The sequence below is a fragment of the Pogoniulus pusillus genome, chromosome 3 (assembly GCF_015220805.1).
Source record: "Pogoniulus pusillus isolate bPogPus1 chromosome 3, bPogPus1.pri, whole genome shotgun sequence".
NCBI classification, from domain to species: Eukaryota; Metazoa; Chordata; class Aves; order Piciformes; family Lybiidae; genus Pogoniulus; species Pogoniulus pusillus.
In genome coordinates this window covers 26878056-26898878 of record NC_087266.1, presented here as the reverse complement: position 1 = coordinate 26898878, position 20823 = coordinate 26878056, and the positions used below count along the sequence as shown (strand labels likewise).

The window sequence follows — 20823 nt, the reverse complement described above, 5'->3', positions numbered from 1 at the left end:
ACACAGAGCCCTAGAGTTAATCCTTTCATGAATAAAAAAAGCACTCCAGGCAGCCAATTTTGCACATAGGTTCCCATTTGTGCAAATGGGGTGCAAATGAAAGAGGACTTCTAACTAATGATGCAAATCTGTAATGATGTTTAGGCATGATGTCACCATAAAGGGACCCATAAACTGACCCAGCTGCTTGGCAGATTTTGATCTACATAAATTCCTCTGTAAACTAATTATCTGGCCACAGTTGATAAATTTTACATGAAAGCAATCTTCAGACTTTTCTTGTCAGTTGCAAATCTTGAAACTGAACTGTAGAAGTTGCAAAGCTAATCACTGGGGTTAGAGATATAAACTGTACTGTACTGCATAGACATACAGATTTCCAGTACCTCTTTGTGCATTTAAATACCAGTGTAAGTGTTAGTGCCCTCATTTTTAGTGCCTGCAGGTAGCACACACGTATACACACAAAAGCCTAAATAAAACCAGTCCACTTTTGGAAAATGTGAGTACAAACTCCATCTAGAAGGCTTCAATTTAAGTATTTATATGTACTAGGCATCTTCCACGAGGAGGTGGTTCACTTGCTGTTATCAGAAGTCAGCCTTTCGCTCCCTGTGTCTGCTTCAAACACTTTTATTCCTGGCAGCACAAAGCTGGCTTCAAACATCCTGCTTTCTTGTCAGCAGGGTTGATGTACTGTATTATAACAAGCAGTCACCACAACTGCTGTTCACAGGCAGCATTTTTGCAAGCACAATCCATGAGATTCTTTATCAACACAATCATTTTTATCCAGTAAATTGAGTCTAACTAGTTTTCCCTTGAGGTAAAATGCAGTAGCCTTTCTTTTATTGTTGCTCTTGTACAGAAAGTGGCATCCTCCTCAACAGTGGTAGGATATGGTCAAAGACCCTAATAGCTGTTGCATCATCCTCCTGATACAGCATAGTCCAATTCTGAACCTAAGACTGACTGTCAGGAACACAGTCAGTAACTGTGTGTTATTTTCACTGTAGGTATATTTTGGTTGCACAGCTGTATTCTTAGTGCTGCATCTCCCTTAACTAAGAAATTGATCACATTTAACTGTTTTGGTCAAAGCTGCTACATCTTCCACAGGCAATTTTCAGAGATTCTCTGGAACCAGTAACTCTCATTTCTATGGAGAAAATCAAGGTAAGTCAGCACAATTTTGCTGTATGACAGAAAAGGTGTAGCTGAAACTTTGGAAAAAGCTTATGATATAAACTGGAGATGTGTGTGCATTGTCTTTTAACCTGTAAGATATCCTCCAAGAGATGGGTCTATAATAATGTAAAAACCACAAACCAACCAAACTATAATAGGAACAAAGGAGTTTAAATATTGTGACAATCACAATTCTCTTTTGGGTTTTTTTCCCTTAAAAAAGTAGAAATCAACTATAGCGAGAAAGGCAACAGTGGTGTTACACCACAAAAACTCCCTTAAGATGGTCTATGTGACTACAGCAGCCTGTCAATACATTCTGCTTGTCCTGTGCCTTTGTGGAAACTTTGGTTTTATAACTTAAACCGTAACAGAGATGGCATATTACCATTATTACTACTACTAAGACTGCTATTATTATTATTATTATGAGTCTGACTTGTTTGGGTACCTCTATCTATGAATGCAATACAGAATAATTTTTTTTTCTTCTTGTAACTCATGGCAAATTTTGCATTCAAAAGTTTTCCTGGGTGCAAAACCTTATATTTTGTGACTAAACTGTACTTTACATAATGCAGAGACTTCATGTACTCAGTAATGTTAATTAGCATTTTGTTCTGCTATATAGAGAGTGCAGATATTTAACTTTTAACATCCAAAATAAGATTAAATTAATTCCATCTTATAAGGTATCAGAACATATCTAAAGTGGCTCCCATCAGATCTTTGCTTTATTTGAGGTCTCTTTAACAGGATTATTGCCTGTTTACAAGGATAGTAAATATCTCTTAAAGGCTTTGATTTTACACTTTTTCTGATCAAAGTATCTGCAGTAGCTTTTCTTCATTTAGTGACAATCAAAACACACTCTGCAACCTCTGTTTTATTTCCAGATACCCCAGGAAATACAACCACCCAGGCAGGCATAATTTTTGGCATATACACAGGATATAGGAGAGTATTTCTTAAAGTAACTGTCTGTTCCTAACGATAATGTGAATGTTCTGATGAAAAGTCCACTGAAATCAAAACCAATCAATGAATTCTTTGCATATTTTATTTTTCTTTTTGATTTCCAACTCACACACATCTGGCATATTTTACATCTTTGCAATAAAACATGGTTACAATAGCTTAAGGAATTTATATATCCAAAATATTTCACCATGATCTCAAGATGAAATGAACTTGTCTTCCAGATGTTCAATAGTCTCCCAATTCTAAGCTACAAACTCAAGATATTGCTTACAGACGGGTGATGAATAACTTAATCATTACACTGATCCCCGATGATTTCCGAATCTTATAAATACAAACAACAATGGAGAGGGAAATTCAGTGCTAAACTTACTAATACAAGGTGGATAACAAATAAGTAATCACATCAATAAATAATGATATGTTCCTGGTGCAAAGTGCCATTACAAAGAATCCATTATCTTTTTAAATAAATGACTGCAAGTGAGTGTAAATTCTGAGAAAATTACATTCCTGTTACATGCCTCATAGCCCTACCGACACAATATGTACATCTATGACAATACAGTCACCAAATATACAAAGAAGAACCATGAATTAAAGTGTATATACCCCTGGGTGTGTAATTTGACCGGTATAATGTGCAGAAAATTATTCCAATAGTTATCATTACAGTATTGTAAAACATGAAGAGCCTTGGTCTGAGTGGCTTCAGGTGAGATTTTTCAGAAGAACCAAAAGGAAAAATTTCAGTCACCTTGATAATGAAGCTAAGGCTGTCAAATAAACCAAGCTGCTCAGACTCAAAACAAGGGGAAAAAAATCACTGGGGGCTCTTTTGCCCGTGATTTGTATGCCAAATGTTAATAAATCCAGAAATATAGCACTTTGTCTGTATTGGGAGTCATTAAGAATTGCAAAGCATTAAACCGAACTTCTCTCTCTGCTCCCTTTCTCTCTACTCTTTGAATTCAAAAGGGAGAGATTTAATTTCTATTGTATAAAGTATAAATATGGCATATGATGGCTTTTTATCCAAATGCTTCATGAGCAGAACTCCACTTAAGAGGGGTAAAGTTGAGATTCAAAAAGTGAAAAACATGTGTTGGTGGAAATGTCAAAATTACTGTTTGCGCCCAAATTCAACCCTTCCACACAAGCTGTACCCTTAGGAGATCTCCAGTTTGATTTGTGAGAATGCACCTGTTCCTTCAAGACATCAGGTTTAAAGTACATGCAAGTTGTAGCTCCACAATAAAATTAAGAAACAGTTTTGTTCTTTATACAAGGTTTTACTTTTACAAAAGTATCCCTTTAAAGTTAAGATGTGCATCTGATGTACAAAGTATCAAACGTATTTTTTTATCTCAGCTTGAAAAGAGGCTGGAGATGGGATGCATGTTAGGTTCAAAGCCTAAACATTGAAGTAACTGGTTCCTCAGAATTTTCAAAAGTCTCTTGTGGCACATCCTACTACCTTTTCTCAATAAACAAAGATATATGAAATAATTACCAAAACATCTCCTAATTCATATAATTTACATGATACAAGCTTGCTTTTCAGCAGCTGGTGTTCAGTTGTGAAAAAACACACAAAGTAAAATGGTTGCTGACTACAATGTACAGCTATTGCTGGGTGTAATGGAATGTACAACGGAGGTCAATGCAGACGTGGTTTTCCACCAGAGACTACACCTTTCATTGCAGCACTTGTGCTCTCAGCTTTACCTGGGCTTTCAGTTCTTCATTCTGTTTCAGTATCTGTTCTGATGTTCATAATGCCACCGATTAAAATCTATATTAAAAGCTACGATGCTGCCAGAAGCCATGCCAGTAATCAGAGTTCTGAAAAAGGTAGAATAGATGGTCAAATTAAGCCTGTATTACCTTCTCACACAATAGTTCACCATAAACAGTTGAAAAAGCTAAATCAATAAGGCTCTTTTTGCAACACTGTCTAAAGATTAAGCTCATAGGTGGGATTCAGTTTGCAATGGAGATATGCTCTTGCATATTCTGTCTTGCCTTCAGCTCACTCTCCAGAAGCGTGTGAGTCTCCACTCGGTCCTTTGTCACATATATGCCACCCCAGATCTCTGAGGTATACCAAGCAGTATTAACTGGTTATGGGTAGGCAATCAAATTAGGCCCTAATCAGTAGTACCATCTCTGCAGGCTGAGACCAACTCTCTACATGTCACTTGGCATGTACTTTAGGCTGAGCTTAATTGTCCTTGAGACTCCACAGCCAACAGAAGGTAAATCACCATGATTTTTACAGGTGCTTATTCCTGCAGTTCACATGAAGATACCTATGCACCTATGCAAAAAAAACTTCACTCAGGTATTTTAAAACCCAGCTGCCTAATGTTAGGCACCTCATGCCACTGGAGGTGCACTGGGATGGCTGATGTGTTTGGGACAGCTAGCTGGCAGCTGGGACACAGGGCCTATGGAATCCACTTGGGGCTGCAGGTGGAAGTAGCTGGTATCCTAGGGCCTTCCAGACAGAATAAGATGCCTCTGTGAAGACAATGGACCTGGCCCTTTGTGATAAGCTGACAACACCTTGGTACTTTCAGAAAGTTTCATACTGAAATGTAGGCCTACATTTACATCGTTTCAGTGACAATAATTGAGGTGATTTTTAAGTTATCACATGTCCTCTAACTCTGACAGCTGAGTTTTAAATTGAATTAGATATCTATCACTACTTCTATCAAACCATTTTAGTGTCATTGTGGGGACTGCACAAATCTAGGTCTGCATATTTCCATTGCTCAAAAAGGTCAAAGGAAAACACCACACTTGCTCTTGGTAGATAGATAAAATTACACATTATAGTCTAGATGCAACCCCAGGGGGTTCCCAATGTACCACAATTTTCTGTAATTAGTTTTATGCCATATCGGTTCACAGGTACTGCCACACTCTGACCCTGTCTGACTATTCCTGTGCTCTTATGTTAATGCAATTTTACTCTTTTTTTTTTTTTTTGCTGAGTGTCTGTCTTGCTGACTTCAATGATGTAAGGACCCACCTTGAAGTTTAGTACTTGCATTACATGACTCAAGGATGAGGGAAAAAAACTGTCAGATAAATTCATTTGATAACAATCACAGAATCATTAGGGTTGGAAAAGACTTCCAAGATCCTCAAGCCCAACTATCAACCCAACACCACAACGCCCACTAAACCACGTCCTAATGTGCCACGTCTACACAGGTGTTTTTCCACACCTGCAGGGATGGTGACTCCAGCACTTCCCTAGGCAGTCTGCTCTAGTGCTTGACCACTCTCTCAGTAAATATTTTTTTTCCTAATATCTAATATAAATGTCCCCTGACCTCTTCTTCTTGCCATATTGCTAGTTAGTGGGAGGTGACCCCCACCTCACTACAACCTCCTTTCATGTAGTCGTAGAATTACTGGGGTAACAATCTTGTACCATATGCTGTTAACAACTGCATGCCATAAATTCATGGTGGTGCAACTTTACCATTTATGCACAACTATTAACAATGAATTCACCTCTGATCATGAGACAGATCCATAGCTCTTATGCCAGCATCACAGCCAGGGTAAATATAGAGCTGCTTGAAGTCACAGGCCTGCCACACTTCCACTACACCATTGTCGCCCCCTGTCACCAGGTTCTGCCCATCGCTGCTCAGGAGGATGGCCTGCAGGAGAAAAAGACCAAATCCAAGCATACAGTTAGCTCTTATGAGAATGGGTCTATGTTGCAAAAATTAATCACCAGACAAGCACTTATTTTGCTCTGCTCACTTAAATTTGGAGAAAAAGGCTCCCACTCCTCCTTCTTCCCAAAGAAAAGATAAACCAACACATAAACCAATTGCATGGTTTCAAACACAATGCATAATCAAAAAGCTCTTTAACTGAATCTGCCACAATTTGAATTCAGCATGTAACATTTCACTATTTGTCCTCCAATACTCAGTGCCATCACTAACACCTAAAGCAGTGCAACGATATGCATTCCTAATGCTGCTTCAAGTGCTAGTGACAGAGCAGCGCCCTGAAGGTAGGAATTCATGTCTTTGCTAATAAAAGGAGACTGGTCTCTTTTAAGAGCATTTTGTTTTAAAGGCACATTTCCCACTGAAATTTAATTCCAAACAAATATTCCAGGAATTCTGTGGGATCATAAACAGTTTTGTTTTATTTATTCTAGAAAAGCTTAAGTGCATTTTCGTATTTGGAGACAGAGAAAACTTGTGTTTGAATATGACTTAAGCAGGAGGTGGCAATCTTACATCTGTGATTTCATTTAACCCACAGTGCAAATAAATTTGATTCATTTTCATAAATAAAGGCGAGACACAACAAATGTTTGTTTGCATTTAGATTTACCCTGGTTGAATCATTGATCTCCATCTGAGCTAAGAGTTTGCCATTAATGCTGAAATTGCTGAATCGTCCTCGTTCATAGTAGATGATGCAGTGACCTTCACTAGATACTGAAATTAAACGAGGATACAAGCAGTTTTCTGTTCCTTCCAGGGCTCTCAGCAAATCTCCAGTAATTGTGTGTACCAGACAAGGACCTTCTGTATATGAAAACATAAGACATCATATATCTGCTTCTTATACAAACTATATGCTCTGTGCAAGAAAGCAACACATAACACATTTATATCACAATAGTTCTGCAGATACAAGATGATGCAGTATTTGGTTGAAGAGTTTAAAATACGCAATAGAAAGGGACATACAAGAGCTAGCATATTAAGAGAATATATACAACATGGCTTAAGGTGGTAGTTTATAATTTACTAAAACTGGTAGGAGCTTCCATTGATCTAGCTTCTAAAATATTCTTTCCTCTTTCCCAGCATTCAGAACTCTCAGTTCTACTGCTTTCCTCCAACAACATGAACTCTCTTTGGCCTGCCCATTCACATTAAACAGATGGGGCTCTATCAGTGACTAGTAGGAGCAATTCCCAGAGGGCATATAATTGTATCACTGTATATTTCTCCAATAGACAATGGCAGTTCCTGTAGGTCCTCTCCACCAGCGATGACATTAAATGCGTAGATTTCAGTCCTGAACTGTTTTAATAATTGGAGTCATCTGACAACCTATAGTTACTATATCTGGACTATAAGAGCTTTCAGGAGACCATGCTCTAATTGTGTTTACTCCAGAGAGATTTTAAGATGAGGTTATACTGTCTTTGTATTGCCGCTGATGAAAGAAGAAAACAGATATGAAATCTGCAATGTACACTTGAAGATGCAAATTTGGTCTATTTCCATTTCAAGCTCTTTTGAAAGTGAGATCTGTACACCTGCTATGAAAAAAGTCTGTTCTGTAATAAATTTAACAAGTCACAGTAAATACTAAATATTTTCTTTTATGAACCACAGGATACTCCTGGACAGCACAGTAATGTCTTCCTTAAACAACTGGCTCATGACCTTGAAAGCACATTCACATTGGCAGGCCCAGCCACCTCACAGTAAGCCCTTTTAACTTCTCTGAAGTTCACAGAGCAGCTGGGTATGCCCAGGCAGAATCACAGCACCAATGCATTCATCTGCAAACCCTCTGCTACAGATTTGTAACTGCATTTGCATAAAGCCTTATGCAGAAAGCCTGACTGGGTCTGGAATTAAAACTTGGCTTAGGATGCTACTGTAAAGACATACAGACTGATGGCTTTTTTGGAGGATTTATTGGATAAGAATATGCAAACATCAACTTGATGCACAGGATTTTTTCCCAGAGGAGTCCTGTATATGTACCTTACCACAGTGCCACAGTTCCAGAGGCACAAGGCACCCACAAGGGAGCACAGACAGTGTGCCACCAGGACAGCAGAGCAATAGAGTCCTGCCATGAAATGCAAGCTAAGAAGCTGGAAAAGGACTGGAAAGGGCAGAACTGAGGAATCATCTTGAAAAGAGGCATCTGATGGAAATAAGGAGGAAGAGAGAATGTAGCACAAAATAAAGTAAGAGAAGAGGGGGGGTAAATAGGAAAAGAGAAAAAACATAGTTTGTCAAATTAAGAAAAGCTAAAAGAAAGTGCAGTGAGTGAAGAAAAGTATATGTGGAATTCAGGGGAAAAGAAGGTAGACAGAAGTGAAAGGGGACAAGAAGAAACAGAAATAGAATGATGAAGTAAACACTCAGTGAGGTGGGTGCTTTATTTATGCTGATTACCAATTATGCAGGAAACTGCTGAAGGTTTGGAAAGGTACTTTGAACATTTGTATCAGAAGTGGCTGAATATTCTGGAATCCATGGATATGTAACAGGGCAAAAGTGTGAACAGATGGCTTAAAAAGTTTAACAAAAAACAGAAATCTGCAAGCTCCTTATTGTTGGGAATCCACCACAAAAAGTCATACTGGGTTAAATGCTGTCCTCAGGTCCAAACCCAAGCAAATTAACCTTGCTTTGCTTGCCTACAAACTGCCATTTGGTTAAGATCAGGATGGAGAACTTTATCAATTACTCTTCCAGATTTGGGAAAAACGGTAGCAGAGACTGAAGTCAGGAGGGAATGATCAACTTAATTTGCATCTAAACCTCTTAAATCCAGGTATTAAGAATGTTCAGAGTAAGATCCTGCAGATTCTCTCAGAATTACAGCACATCTTAGCAAAGGAGACTTTAGATAATTCAAGTGTATGTGGCTTGAGGAAAGATGAGAAGTATCACTAAAAAAGCTAAGACCTAATTCACAAAAACGTTTCTGACCTTTAGCACCACTAATAACAAGTCCCAGCTCTGCACAGACCGACACGCAGACAACTTCATGGTCGTGCCCAGTTAGAACAGCTCGAGGAGCTGGATAATCACCTGGTGAAACAAGAACACAGCAAGAATTTATTTTTAAAAGGAAGCAACAGAGGTATGCCGAACCAGATTTGCCTTATCAACAAAAGAACTGTGCTACAGATTGCCCTTAAATCAGTAAGCATCAAAGAGAGGAGCAGTGCGCTTAAATATCGTACACTTAGGTTTCTGGCCAAAATACACTCAGAGATAACAAAGTTTCATAAGCACAGCTTCTCAATGTATTAATTCATACATTAAGAAAATGCAAGCTTCTTTGGCTTAAAAATTATGGACTGTGTGCTGTTTACAATACACAAATTATAGCAATATACCACTGTTTTATGACCTAAAAATACTGAAATTATACTACATCAAATTAAGAACACAGAATGTGGTGGATTAAAAGCAGCTGTAATATCACAGAATTATATCATAGAAACATTCAGTTTGGAAAAGACCCCATGGATCATTAAGTCCAACCACTGACCCTACCCTGCAAAGTTTATCCCTAAACCATATCCCCAAGCACTGCCAAGCACATAAAGGTCTGTATTGAAAAGACATGCTTCTAGACTTCTACTAAGAACCTGAAGAGCAGCACTGGTTGAATATATTCCTATATTAATCATCACAATTTGTTTCATGAAACTGGGGGTATGAAGAGAGAAGGAATAGCACTGTACTGGAAAGATACTACTATTGCATAGACATTAATGTCTCAGAGAATGCTTATAGATTAAAATTATACCTAAGAATGGTTATGAGTATACATCACTTTATATGTCTCTCTGTGGATACCCATGCCATTTATACCACATTTAATCTATTAAAGAGTAGGACAGATTACTCCCTGAATATTTGATTTTTATACTCAGGATTGAAGTATATTTTATTTTGGGTTCAAACAAGTGAGCATTTATGGAATCTTAGATGAAAAATAGCAACATTGCTGCTTTTTTGCCAGGCAAAGAAAGTTAACCAGTAACATAAAATTAGCAGCTTGCTAGATAACAGATTTCATCTGGTTACATTTGTTTTGTGTACTATGAAATATAGAAAATTCCAAAAGACTGGAGTTCCACCAGTGTGGTACAAATACTTAAAAATGATAAAAGAAATGACCTAGGGAACTCCAGATGAGTTACTGTAACATTACTCCTATGCAGAATAACAAAGTGGTTAATTCACAGTTCTGCCAAGAATGAACTGGAAGCAGAAGTCTCATTAATACCAGTCCCCATGCTGTACTGGAGTAGGTGCCTCGTCAAGCAAGCTGATGTGTTTTTGACAGGATGACAGGTATAGCTGATAAAGATGGCTATGTTAAAATGGTCTCCAGGTATTTTTTCCAAAATATTTGGTTTAGTAACATGTTTTGATTTAAACTTCCTTTACATGGAGCTGACTGTGGACAGCACGGATGGCACAGAAGCTGGTTCAGTGACGAACCTTAATATTTTTTATCCATAGAAAAGTATCTACTATGAGCTATATATTAAGATACTGGAAATTATGATGTCTAGTTAGGAACTGAGAATTCATTGTTGATTGAACAGAACAATAGAATCATAGAATGGTCTGGGCTGGAAGGGATCTCCAAAGTTCATCTAGTCCAACTGCTTTTGCAGCAAGCAGGGGCATCCTCAACTAGACTAGGCTGCCCAGAGCCATGTTGCCAGGGATGGAGCCACAACCACCTCCCTAAGCAGTACTAGTAACAATACAAAGTAGTAATGTTATCTACAGGAGAATATAAAATCTTTGCTGATAAGATACAGTTGCATATAAAAAGTAATACGATGATTCATTAGTAACTGCATAATGAAGAGAGAAAGTCAGTATTTCAACATTATCCACATAGCATAATTAAATTAAAAAAGTAGCAAAATATCTTTTCTTTATTTAATCTATTTTGAATGCAGACCGATGCTCCTGGCCAAGCACAAGTTCTGCTCACTGGCCAGGAGATTGTGTTCTGGAAGACATTGTGATGGAAAAGGATTTATGCAGCCAGAAAGGATAATTAAAACAACATTAACATTTGCTGCAATATGCAAGAATAGCAAATAGGAGTTGAGAATTCTTTTGCCACTGTAGGCCAGAAAGATTAAAGTCTTGTACCCATATTTACAGAAATTAGCTCAAAGAAGAGTCATGCAAATGATACAAAAAAAGAAGACAGAAAGTTGTTACACTGTATTTAAACTATTTTCTATCTTTACTGCACGGGCAACAAAGCAGTGACTTGATCATGGTAGCTGGGAGTCACAGGAATAAAAGATGTCCAATGGCCCAGAATTTTTTCCTGCAGCTACTGATTACAATGAGTCAGTGGCCGCACACATTTCAACCATGCAATAAAATGCAGTTTCACAGTATCACAGTATCACAGTATCATCAAGTGTTGGAAGAGACCTCACAGATCATCAAGTCCAACCCTTTAACACAGAGCTCAAGGCCAGACCATGGCACCAAGTGCCACGTCCAGTCCTGCCTTGAACAGCCCCAGGGATGGCGACTCCACCACCTCCCCGGGCAGCCCATTCCAGTGTCCAATGACTCTCTCAGTGAAGAACTTTCTCCTCACCTCGAGCCTAAATTTCCCCTGGTGTAGACTGAGGCTGTGTCCTCTCGTTCTGGTGCGTCCCTTCAGGTAGTTGTAGACAGCAATAAGGTCACCCCTGAGCCTCCTCCTCTCCAGGCTAAACAATCCCAGCTCCCTCAGCCTCTCCTCATAGGGCTGTGCTCAAGGCCTCTCACCAGCCTCGTCACCCTTCTCTGGACACGCTCAAGCATCTCAATGTCCCTTCTAAACTGGGGGGCCCAGAACTGAACACAGTACTCAAGGTGTGGTCTAACCAGTGCAGAGTACAGGGGCAGAATGACCTCCCTGCTCCTGCTGACCACACCATTCCTGATGCAGGCCAGGATCCCTAACTAGTTTCCTAACTAGAAGACAATTAAACACTAAAACAAATTTAAAAGTGAGCTACTTGTGTAGCTATGCAATATTGCATGGATTTCTGAAAGACATGCATTAGGAATGGAGGTTTGGATGGACTTTTGTGGGTGAATTAATATAGTCCTTTTTTCTTGTGGACACTCACATGAAATAAACCTCTTAATAGATTAGAGAAATAGTTACCTGGATAAGGGACTTGGAAGGATGTTCCCGCTTTCCTACTCTAAAGGAGTGAAATACTCAGGTTTCCAGTCTGATATTAATCTTATCTACCTTGTACCTCTTTGCTCTTGTGTAAGCACTGTCTGTTAGCTACAGGTCTCCCCCTCCTGTGTTTTCCCCACTTAGACAATAAAATAGCCCCCTTGGTCTTGCCTTTCGACTCTGCTAAACAAATCAAACTCTTACAAAAGCCTTTGCAGTGATGGGCCTGCTATTTTTTAGCCACTGTAACAAGTCATTTCTGTGCCTGTCTAGGTCCAAGTTCTTTCTTAGAATTTGGGTAGTCAGAACTACATACAGCAACAGTTCTTGAAAAGTTAGTTTGAATCTGTAGTATGTCTTGCCAAACCCTAACATCTCCTGACATCAAAATTTTAATAGTAATTCCAGTATTTTACTGTCTTTCTGAAGCAGTTGAAAACTAACAATCATGGATTTCTGGACTTCACTTTTGGACCCAATAATACAGGATGGGTCAATCATAGAATATCAGAATCACAGAACGGTAGGGGTTGGAAACGACCTCTGGAGATCACGTAGTCCAATCGATCTTGTCTTATCATTGCATTGTACAGGCACATTAACACTTTCTTATCTGTAATGAAAACAGCTACCCCAATAAAATCTAGTTTCCCAATCCTTAACCTATTTGAACAAAAAGAATCCTTCTGGTTTGGAAACTGAAAATGTGAAATGAAAACTGGGCTTACTGCTAGGGAAGGCTGGACTTTGAAAGAAAGAAAAGAAGATGCTTTGCACTTCTCATTCAAGGCTAGATATATTTTGAGATTTTGATTTTTATCATTTCCTCATCAATGTTGCTGTTGAGAAACTCATCTCTTTTGGTGATTTTATTTTCTCCAAGTATACAAGAGAAAGGTGACCAAAAAAGTACAGTTCAACTAAATTCAGAATTTTCCTTTTTTTTTTTTTCCTCCTTCTGTATGTCCTTCTGAGGGAAATAAAAACCCTAATTCTGCTTCTGGATCATCTTGGTGTGAAAGGTGTGCACAGTGGTGACATCAGACTGCAAAGGTTAATGTCTGAAATTATCAGATGGTTAGAATTTTCAGGGGAAAGAGCTACTAAAATTTTCACAAAGACACTTTCCTCAGTGTTTCCTAGCAAAACACTGTAATATCATGACATTACAAAATGTCAGAATATGGAAAATGAGCATATTTTAACTTGACTTATGAGAAAAAATGCTTATAAGAAACTGCCCCAAAACATATATCTCTGAGTCCTCTTTTTCAGTACATACAAATTAACAATAGAACATCTTTATAAAGAGCAACAGTCCAAAGGTAATTGAAAATGGGATTTTTCCCACTAGGGCTCAAAGAAAAAAAAAATTTAGTAATACTTTCTACAGGACAAGCTGTGCCATGGGGAAGAGAATATCAATCTTATTATATTTTATTGCTAAGGACAGAAGTTGTGAACTCCAAGAATGATTCAAAATCCAGCAAAATATTCTGTCGCTGTTGCATCACCAATGATAGATGCAGCCAGAGGTCAAAAGCTGCAGCTCTGAGGGAATTGCAGGTGAAAATATTCTACCTGTGAACTGAGATACCATCACTGTAAATTCCCTGTAATTTCCCCATAGGAGCACCTTTGAACTGAATTACTACAGGGCACAAGAAAAAAAATCAGCATTACATTTCCAAACAAGTAAGCTTTTCTACAAAGACTAAAATAAAAATACATGTTTCCTTCTCTTTGAAAGAATGTAATGCTTAATAATGTTTTAACATTCTTCTTGAGCAAACAGTACTCTTGCACAGTAAGATAAAAAAAGAAAGACAAAAGAGAACAGGCAGTGTTACTATTTCTCCCATATTGCCCTTTTCCAGAAGTTAGGTACAGACTGCTATGGAGTCTTCTGTATAAAGAAGTGTGGAAGCACAAAGCAAATTCTAGCTTCTGTTTCATCTCTGACTTTGATGGAATCAAATACGAGGCTATACCTGAATTATTTCTTCAAAATAATCTATCTTATGATTAGCACTTTTGAAGGAATATTAATCAGGAAAAAGTATCTTGGAAAAATACTATGATTTTCATGGAAATTAATGTGTAACAACCTTTTCATTGTCAGTAAATAACATCCTGGAGTTTGATGAAAAGATAAGGCTACAACCAATAAATGGGAATTTTCCAAACCAGGAAATAGCCAACAACAATATCCACTGACATAAAGATGCAACGGTTGTAAAAGAAAAACTGCTAACAGGAAAATATTCATATATTCAAAATGTTCTCACCTCTGGCAGAACTGGTCTGTTTTATGAGGGATGTGAGCAGCATTGTAGCTATTTACAAACAACCCAGGCAGGTAGACTTTCAGGCACCTTGTACCTATCCAGACCCCAAAATGCAAAATACAGCAGAGAAGAGTAAGGATTTGTAGCTTCTCTTCCTGTTTCTTCAGTTAAATTGCTTTGGGATCTTTGGCAAGCTGCTGAACTGCTCTGTACCCTTCCCACGGGATACTGCAACAAAGCATGGACACAGCCATTTCTTCATAAAATGCTAGATGCAATTGCATTAGTTCGGATATATCATCAACTCATTTACCTTTGCACGGAGGTCTTAGAAGAAAGACCTCTGACTACCAGAGTAGAGATGGTGCCAGTATATATTACGCAGCAGCCAGAACAGTGCTAAGATACTATATTTTAAAAGTTAATTCTTAAAGTGTACAAACACACAAGTACCACAATAACTCTTTGAACACGCAAAGCAGATTGCATGCGTGCCAATGTGCTTGTGCAGGACCTTCAGACAGCCATCCAGCCCACTTCCTAAGGTAGCTGATTTTAAACTGCTGCTCTTTCAAGGTTAAACCAGGGCATGTTACAGGGTACTAAAATGTAAAGGGATATAGAAGAATAAGTGAATATTCTGAGTTCAAAATGCCTACTCTTTCAAGAGACAAACTCATTAAACCTGTGATGTCCACAATTTTAAACTGCTGCAAAAATATGCTATGTAAAAGGAACACATGGCAGACTTCTAAAAAAAAAGTACAGGTTACCTTGAGAAAGATCCTTTATGGTATTACTTACCTTCCCTTTCAGGTATGTAGAGAACACACTCACTGGGATAGGATGAATTGTTAGCACCTCTAAGGATTATGTTACAATGTTAAACAAACCTATCTTAGGGATGATAGACATAATATTTTCTAAGGGCCAGCACAGCTCCTGTTAGAAAAAAGAGGGTTAACTCTCACACCTCTTGTGGCCTTCCTCTTGGAAGCCACAATAGGTAATGAGAAATGTCAAGTCCCAAGATCAATAAATTTCAGGCTCTAGGGACAAAGCAGGAATAGCATTGATCCTTTTAAAGAACACCAGTCAGGGGGTGAATGTAATATATTGCACAGAGAGGCTCAAGAGGATAAGCGGCCAAGTCCAACATACTTACCTGACAAAAAATTCAATCAGCTTTTAGCACAAGCTGCCTAGCATTCCTTTCTTTCACGTAGGAGTCTGACTCCAATTAAAGTGTGCAAATTAATTTTTATCACTTCCAAATTAGTTTCTGAATTTGTGTCTGTTTCAGATGAAAGCATCTGTCCCTCACTTTTCTGCAATTCTATCATCCACTTTGGTATCTGCTCGAAGATTCAGAGAAAATTCTCATTTTCAAAGCAATTTGTTTGAAGGAAACAGTCAATAAAGCAATCATAAAATATAAAAATAAAGCAAGTATAATGATACATGCTGAACTCTAGGGCATACCATGCACTTTCTTTGCTCCTCTTTGTGATGACTGCTACAGTCACTATGTGAGAAGTCTGTATACAGATTAACACTCAGCTAAAACAAATCCCTACAGATCATAAGAAAAAAAAAATCAAACCATAAAATTTAAAACTCCACCACAATAGTTTTTCTGTTCAATTTATTAGAATTGCAAAGCTTTACATTTGCCAGATCTGTCCTCTGCTTTTGTCTATCTTCCTAAGAGAAAACAGATTCCCTTCACTGTTCTCTCAAGAACAGTGGATTATTATGGTGTGCTCATCAACTTAATAAGGTGCAGGTTCAGATTACCTATTTCAGATGAACAATTTTGGCTCAGAAGTTAGATATCTGACCCTGCAAGATGTCTGAGCATCATTCAGTTCAGTGTTCTTCCCAAAGTTGGTACTTACCTAAGAATAAAGAAATAAAGGGAGCCTCAAACACCTGAATTCAACTGCAGTTCTTAGAGGAATAAATGTCACATCTCCCATCTTTCCAGAGGCATCCCCAGGCACCAGGCTCTAGTGTAGGACATTTTTCTCTTGCTGTTGTTGGAACTTAGTCAGATTTTTGTTGGACTGGAGAATGTATAAGGCATGGAGAAGATTTGCCCTGCATACTGCTGTTGAAGGTATGCAGTTTCAGTTGCTGATTTCTTGATTTTTACTTTTTTCCTTGATTCCTCTATGTCCTGGTTTGAGCTGGGGCAGAAAGAGTCCTCTCCCAAAGGAGGACACGCTTGAGCGTGTCCAGAGAAGGGCGACGAGGCTGGTGAGAGGCCTCGAGCACAAGCCCTACGAGGAGAGGCTTAGGGAGCTGGGGTTGTTTAGCCTGGAGAAGAGGAGGCTCAGGGGTGACCTTATTGCTGTCTACAACTACCTGAAGGGTGGTTGTGGCCAGGAGGAGGTTGCTCTCTTCTCTCAGGTGGCCAGCTCCAGAACAAGAGGACACAGCCTCAGGCTGCGCCAGGGAAAATTTCGGCTCGAGGTGAGGAGAAAGTTCTTCACTGAGAGAGTCATTAGGCACTGGAATGGGCTGCCTGGGGAGGTGGTGGAGTCGTCGTCCCTGGGGCAGTTCAAGGCAAGGTTGGATGTGGCACTTGGTGCCATGGTCTAGCCTTGGGCACTGTGGTAAAGGGTTGGACTTGATGATCTGTGAGGTCTCTTCCAACCTTGGTGATACTGTGTGATACTGTGTGATACTGTGAGGTGAATAAACACATACGGAGTTGGAGGTTAAACAGAAACACTATTTAAAAAAGTAAACAAAATATTAAAGGTGCCAAGGTAGAAGCACACATGTACAGTCAGAACCAAGGCTGGCCTAGACCCACCCCAGCTAAGCTCCAAACCAGACCACAGCTAGGGCCTCAACCAGGCCCCAACCAGTCAAGCTTCTTACCCCTTGACTAGGCCCAGTAGGTTCATATTAGGTGGCAGTAGGCCTCAACTATGCAGCAAGAGGCCTTGAGCACAGCCCTACGAGGAGAGGCTGAGGGAGCTGGGATTGTTTAGCCTGGAGGAGAGGAGGCTCAGGGGTGACCTTATTGCTGTCTACAACTACCTGAGGGGTGGTTGTGGCCAGGAGGAGGTTGCTCTCTTCTCTCAGGTGGCCAGCACCAGAACAAGAGGACACAGCCTCAAGCTACGCCAGGGGAGATTTAGGCTGGAGGTGAGAAGAAAGTTCTTCACTGAGAGAGTCATTGGACACTGGAATGGGCTGCCCGGGGAGGTGGTGGAGTCGCCGTCCCTGGAGCTGTTCAAGGCAGGATTGGACGTGGCACTTGGTGCCATGGTCTGGCCTTGAGCTCTGTGGTAAAGGGTTGGACTTGATGATCTGTGAGGTCTCTTCCAACACTTGGTGATACTCTGATACTGTGATACTGTGTGATACTGCGATAATTATTAAGAAATAACTTGCCAGCTGGGCCCACCCCCACACCAACCAAAGGAGGAGAGAGTCGAGAGCAAGAGCGAGAGAGCAGCTGTCTGAGCAGGCTGCTCTAGGATATCCTGTGGCCTCGCTCAGGAACAGACTGTCCCTGCTGGGACTTTCTGGTCCTCCAGAGGACTTTATCTCTATGGTAGGACAATTAGTCCTAAACCTACCACATTCTATCCAACTGTCAAGTTACACAACATCCACAAAGAAGAGCACAGAAAGAAGAACTGTGCTTTCCACCAAAGCTGGAGGCTCAGAGCGGGCCCGTCCCACATTAATTTATAGACTGATAGCATATGCCTCTGAACATGGGAATGTGGGTTTGAATTTCTCTCTGGAGGCCAAGAACTTCCTCTCTCACTTCTTGGACAAATTTTCTAACCAGAAGGTTTATTACAAGCTATTTTTGAAAGCTACTCCACAGACAACACCTTATTTAAAATCTAGCCAAACTTCAGCCTTCCCACTGCAGTTGTGAGAAGCGCCACGAAATTGCGACAAGCGCAGGCTGAACCAGAAACTCCTTTTTGATACTTACCGTAGAAGTGATAATGTAATAAATGCAGTGATGGGGAAAAATATTTCAGAGCAATAAAATCAGGCTTGCCATACTCCCATAGGCAAGTTTTCATTCACTGAACTGAAGCAGCCACCTGAAAGAGTCTTCTCCAAGACACCATTTTCCTACGTTCTGCTCTTCACACCAGAGCTGATTCTGTATTTCCCACAGACACAGCTAAGGTCACCCTCTGAGCACATGTTCCCACAGGTATTTCTGCAGAAGACTCTACAGAAGGTTAGGTTATTGGCATATATGTTGTCTAGCAGATTTTACCTTATGGATTTGAAATAGAGGAATTTTAGTAGAATAGGTAAGGAGTTCAATCTGACAATCTTTTGCCCCAGAGTACTTCACAACAAATGACCGTGACTGCTACGGTATCTTGTGAAATGCTACCTGCACTTTTCAGTGCAAACGTTAAATGACATAAACTGTTTCGGACTGTGGCTTGCTTTCTCTTCTTTAACACTTTCTGAAACAACTACAGTTTCTTTCAGTAACTGGATGCATTGAAGCTGAAATTGATAATTAACTGTCTCTCAGCTTAAAAGTTCATTATAAAGTCAAGCATATAACTTAGATAATTACTATATCTGACATTTTTCTTTGAAATTTTCACCTTCTTACACTCTGTGGCATAAAATACCTTATCTATGTCTCCAGATGACAGCTTTTGAAAAACTACCCTCCCCTTTTTTCCCTGGAAAATATCACCTACATCTTTCTGGAAATTCATTCTAAAGATGTTAACTAATTGGATTTGACCTACAGGGAACATCTCACTTTCATTTTTCCTACAAGGTAAACCCTAATCTTTTACCAGTGAGTACACAGAAGAAGAACATATGAGGAAATATTTTATACTACTTTGCTGGGCTATACTTATGTACAACTTCAATCATATTTTCATAAGGATTGTTTAGAATGCTTCACTCCTTAAAATTAGTGTATGGGGAGTTCATCACACAATAACTGTTATACCTGCTCATGGTAGGGAATAGAATCTTGCAGTCGTTATTTCAGCAGAAAGATTCTGCAACTGTAGAAGTTTTAATAGGCAGAAGGTCCTTCAGGCACACTTATGTGCATGTTCACAAAAAGTGAAAACAGTTGTTAATAAGGATATGTTTACATCCTATGGAGTTCTGGTTATATGTGGTGGATTAGGATCTCCCCCCCTACTACTGAAATTTTCCAGACCAGCTCAAATGGCCTGGAAGTAAGAAGATAAAGCTACATTTACAGCAAAGCAAAATTTACAAGCATATATGAACAAAATATTTACAAGTATTTACAGCTATATACAAATCAGAAATAATAAAGAAATCCAAACTCCCTCCCAGAGAAAGAAACTGCCCAGAAAGACCTCAAAGTCTCTCTCTCTCCATCTTTCTTTGCAGACAGAAACCGAAACAACAGCAAAGTTTACTTGTTAGCCAAGGTTAGTGGAAGATATTAGAGTGAAGGGAAAACAAATAGAAGCAGCATCCTGGAACAAAGTGGGACAAATTGTTTACATTTTGGCTTTTTATCCTTTACAGCAAACCAATGAATGATACACACTTCATCATTATTTTATTTTTACACTCAATGATCTAATTTCTCTCATTAAAATATTCCAATTAGCCTCGAACCAGCACATTACAGAACAGTCCTATTACATAATTAATAAATCCATGATAATTTTAATCAACATGAATCTTCAACATGTCTTCAACAAGAGTACTAAGAAATGTGGCCAATATATTTTGTAGCTACCATAGTGGTCTTAGGTATTTAATTTTCCCGAGTTCTGCTACCTGTGCCTGTGAGGTAACACTTGTCTGGACGTGACTTCCTACAGCACAGTCTCCTATTTATCTGGCCATAAGGTCTTGTCATCAGCAAAACAGTGCCTTACCCATACAGAGGCAGAGACAGAGATAAAATCATTCTATTTTCACTGATTTCTGTCAAATGACATATATAATTTTTTTTTCCCCAAAATTAAAGATCTCTAAGTCAGACATATCCAAAGGAACACATGTAAGATATCAAACCTGAGATTCCAAAAAGTACCACTTCTTGCATTCAAATATGTTCATGATGATAAAAAAAGTTATGGGAACTAAAATAAATTTATCTGCAAAAGAATTGAAGCAGTTTATATCAGCCAGTAAGGAGGTACTAATAGCAAGGCTGTCCAAGCCTCATATAATCAAAGAAAATAAGGGAAAAGTCCTATTTTTTTTTCTTTAATGAAAGGAGCAAGCTCTTATTTGTTGGTTGCTTTTTTTTTCTGAGTCTAAGCACAGAAATTATGAATACTTGATATGAAACACACAGGCATTCATAAAAGCAAAATGGTGTCCTTTTCAGAACTAATTTCTCCCTGTTTGAGAACATGCTTACAAA

General features: G+C 39.1%; 1 protein-coding gene across 7 annotated transcripts in view; it reads right to left on the bottom strand.

Annotated features, from left to right (window-relative positions):
* Positions 1 to 2230: 2230 nt before the first annotated feature.
* Positions 2231 to 20823, bottom strand: part of NBEA (neurobeachin) — a 527236-nt gene continuing 508643 nt past the window's right edge. For all 7 annotated transcript variants that reach the window (XM_064173040.1, XM_064173052.1, XM_064173047.1 and 4 more), the window contains 4 exons: positions 8904 to 9005; positions 6547 to 6743; positions 5701 to 5852; positions 2231 to 4014 (listed from right to left, as the gene is read on the bottom strand). In XM_064173040.1, the coding sequence (XP_064029110.1) occupies positions 3924 to 4014; positions 5701 to 5852; positions 6547 to 6743; positions 8904 to 9005 (542 nt within the window). In that variant the 3' untranslated portion in view covers positions 2231 to 3923. The remainder of the gene's footprint in view (positions 4015 to 5700; positions 5853 to 6546; positions 6744 to 8903; positions 9006 to 20823) is intronic.